The 3,919-nt window shown below is 46.1% G+C and overlaps 1 protein-coding gene across 1 annotated transcript in view; it reads right to left on the bottom strand.

The window, feature by feature from the left end:
- Nucleotides 1-991: 991 nt before the first annotated feature.
- The window catches only part of LOC132973602 (G-protein coupled receptor 35-like), a 3,742-nt gene continuing 814 nt past the window's right edge, over nt 992-3,919 (bottom strand). Inside the window, exon 2 of the mRNA XM_061037147.1 lies at nt 992-2,434. Within this exon, the coding sequence (XP_060893130.1) occupies nt 1,447-2,424 (978 nt within the window). The 5' untranslated portion in view covers nt 2,425-2,434 and the 3' untranslated portion in view covers nt 992-1,446. The remainder of the gene's footprint in view (nt 2,435-3,919) is intronic.

Genomic DNA, 3,919 nt, shown 5'->3' with positions numbered 1-3,919 from the left:
TCAGTCCAACACAGAGTAGATTCTTGTTTTGGTTTGAAGCAGACACTCCCGGGTGAGGTCACCGTTCCTCCTCTACGCTGCACACAGCCACGCAGGAGTCTCATTGGTCAACACAGCTGTCAATCATGATGTAATATTCTTTTATTATCAAACTCAACTTCTCAGAAACATGAACACTTAGACATTAATCAATGTGATGAGAGAAAAGTATGAAGACAGAAACCACTTCTGACTCATGTCCCATCTGTTAACATGGAGGAGGCGGAGCTTATGACCTGTACTGCAGCCAGTCAGCAGGGGGAGCTCTTTATATTTTGGTTTCACTTTTTGGGAGCTGTCATGTCAATAACAGACATTTTAAAGTGTAATGAATGAATGTTTGAATGTTATTATGTGAAGTGGACAAGATTGTAAACTTGTAAAGTTTTTTTGTTTCTGTTTCTGTAAGTGGACTATTTACCCAAATATTTTTGACTCTTGTTATTCTTTAATGAATGACAAAATAAAAAACATTCATTCATTCATTCGTTGAAGGACTACGTGTGTCGGGTTCTGGAGCTGAAGCAGTGTCTGTGGACAGCGCTGAGTCGACCCCGGCTTCAGGAGACGCTGATGGAGGACGGACGGGTGGAGGTCACAGAGATACTCGACCTGACTTAATGTTGAAAAAATAAATGTATCATGATTTTACCCGACCTAAAAAGCCTCTGCATGTTTCTAATAAGCTCCACGAGCAGAAACATGCTCAAGCTAGGATCAATATTGGAGATTCTTTTGAAAAATGGAGAGAGGTTAGAATGCAGAAAGGTTTACAGACCGATGCAGAGCTGGATAAACACTGAAGCTTCAGTGTCCACCACATGGCAACCTGCGTGAGCATCAACTCTAGAGAGGAGGGGACGGGGGGAGACAGCTCTCCACAATGTTTAGAATTTGGACTGCAGTACCCATTTTAATCACTAGGTGTCAGAGTTACATACTGCTTCTTTAAGACAGGTGCTGACACAGGAGGCTGATTGTTTCCCTCAGTTTGTTCAGGTTATGAAGATTCTCCATTTGACTCGAGCTCAGCAGAAATGTGACGCTCAGTGTGTTTTAGATTTGCATGTTTTGGTTTGTGAGCTGAGCAGCTGGAGAGGGTTCATTTTCTCCTCAGTCACAGGAAGGAAACACCTTAAAGAGTTGTTTATTTTTAACCTTTCACACAAAGACCTGAAGTCACAGATTCACACATTCAGACGTTCATAAAACATAAAGATGAGCTGCAGATCTGTGAAACTCTTTATTCTCTGTCATCTCGTTTTCGAGGGGATCTTAGAATGCAAGAAATGTAGAGAAAACAGATGAAAAATCAAAAGAATTTAACAGCACACAACAAGTATCAAAAACAGCTCACATCACAATCATCATGACACTGAGGTTTACAGGCGTCATAGAGATGATGATCTACTCCGTCTGAATTTTGTCGGTTTGGCTTTGCTTGTCTTTGCTGCAGCAGCTCACCTGTTGGAGGCGGGACAGGTAGAACAAGGGGCCGATGAACAGGCCAAAGTTTGGGAAGAGCAGCAGAACCTGCAGGACGGTACACTGAGCGGGACTGATGGTGGTCTGGTGAGTAGACGTGATCACCGCCATGTAAGGAACCAGAGCCACCAGAGGAGTGTACGCTACGACCGCTGGCACCGTCACCGCCACGATGTTCTTCAGAGCCCTCCTCTTTAGCGGCACACTCGATCCAGAACCTTCACCCGGCCCGCTCTGACGCAACACCACCACAATCTTGAGCAGACACAGCAGCATGATCAGGAAGAGCAGCGAGATGATGACGGACAAACACAGAAGCATGGAGAACAGACCCACAAAGTACCCCAGCAGGGCCACGGTCAGGGTGAGGATCCAGGCACAGGTGCACAGGACCACTCGGTACGCCATCCTGCCCAGTCTGATGTAAGAGATGGGCTGAGCCACCGCTACGTAGCGCTCCAAACATATGAAGGTGAGCAGCAGTGGGCAGCCGAACACATTGAGGGCAAACAGAGTGTCTTTGGCATAGTTGACGGAGTCAGATGTGTGGTGCAGGGTGGAGTACAGGTCCAGAGGCAGACTGAGGCAGTACAGGACGTCCATGATCGACACGTTGAACCCCAACACCTCCGATGGCGTCATGGATTTCCTCCTGTACATCAGCATCATCATCATCAACGCCGCATTAGCCGGAAACGCCGTCAGCAGGATGAAGATCTTGACTCCGAACCAGCCGAGGGAGCCACTCTGAACGTGACAGTGGTTCATCATGTCTGAGAAACCGGCCCCGGATAAATCAAAGAACAGGGACAAGAAGCTGAAGTTAGATCCTGCAGACATGTTGCTGCTGACGCTGCACATATTGGTGCATGATGGAGCTGTGCTGCTGTTTCCCATCATGAAAAGTCTCCTGCAACAAAGACAGATGACATCAGTATGTAGGAATTCAGTTTGGTGTGCCAACAAAGATTTCATAATGCTGACGCCTCCCCCTCATAGAGAGACTGAAGAATGACTGACCAGGTGATACCTGGTGAGTAAGCTATATGTAGCTATCGTGGACTCACTGGGGTTCTTGCAGACCAGAGCAATTTCTGTCCCCCTTTTTTCCTTCTCCTCTCTACGATGTGGTACGAAGGGGAGGACACGTCAAGGAGGTCGTCTCGCTCCCTCCACACCACTCCCACCACTTTCTCCTTCTTTTTAGTTTTCTGCTCTAAAGCTGTAGATTTCTGCCAGGTGCATGATGGGAGATAATGTAAAAATGAATCTATTTGAAGTCTTAAATAATCTTAAAAAGTGACCCTATAAGAACCCAATCTTTGTTAAATCTGAGTCTGTGACCAATGGTGTGTTCCATTTACGAGTTGGTAACAAGTAAGCTGCGTTCCATTTACATCGGAACTGGGAACTTGGAGCTGGGAATAACGTCACACCCGAGTTAACTGCATTCCAGTTGCAAGTTGGAAAAGCAACATGGACGCGTCCAGGAGTACCTTTGTTTTGTTAGCTAACACCAGACGATAACAACACACCACGTGAGAACTTGCACGATACCATCAGTCTGATTGTTTTAATTACACAAAAAACGTCGATGCACATAGCAGCCATGTTGGATTTTAACTCAGGCTACTGAAGTTTCCAAATTGGATTTGCGACTTCAGGGGGCGTTCATGATGATGTATCAGACGGGCAACTCGGAATTTCCGACTTCCAAGATCAACTGGACCACTAGAACAAGCAACATGGACGCCTCCAGGAGTACCTTTGTTTTGTTAGCTAATACGTGACGATGACGACACTCTGCGTGATAGTGGGATGGAGCAGCTTAAACGTTACTGTTGATGCAGCACCAGCCATGTTGGATTTTAACTCGGGCTACTGAAGTTTCCAAATTGGATTTGCGACTTCAGGGGTGGCGTTCCTGATGATCAGACCGGCAACTCGGAATTTCCGGCTTTTCAAGATCAAATGAAACGCACTGAAAACTCTGAGTTGCTGACACGTTGTCTTTAGATGTGAGAGTGTGTCACACTTTCTAAAGTCAGATAATGTATGGAAGCTGTAACCTGCTGCTGTAGCACCACAACTTCCAGGTTTGAAATCAATAAGTACATGTTTCAACTTTCTATCTTACCAAGCGTCAGCAGACTCACTCTCTATGCAGACGACTCCCTCGTCTGTTTCTCAGAGTGTAACCAGTGTTAAATATGCACCCCGCCACCCATCGTAATGCGTGTTCTGCCCACTCGCCTCATAGAGACTGTAAATATTACGTTAGCCTGCCTGGGAGCTGGAGTCTGACGTCACTTTCCTGCGCCGTCCACTTTGCCATTTCGTTTTCGAGGTGGTTTGAATTATGATCACTTTTTAGCACGGCAAGTTTGAAAACGAA

Source organism: Labrus mixtus, chromosome 4 (assembly GCF_963584025.1).
Source record: "Labrus mixtus chromosome 4, fLabMix1.1, whole genome shotgun sequence".
NCBI classification, from domain to species: Eukaryota; Metazoa; Chordata; class Actinopteri; order Labriformes; family Labridae; genus Labrus; species Labrus mixtus.
This window is presented reverse-complemented; position numbering and strand designations above follow the sequence as displayed.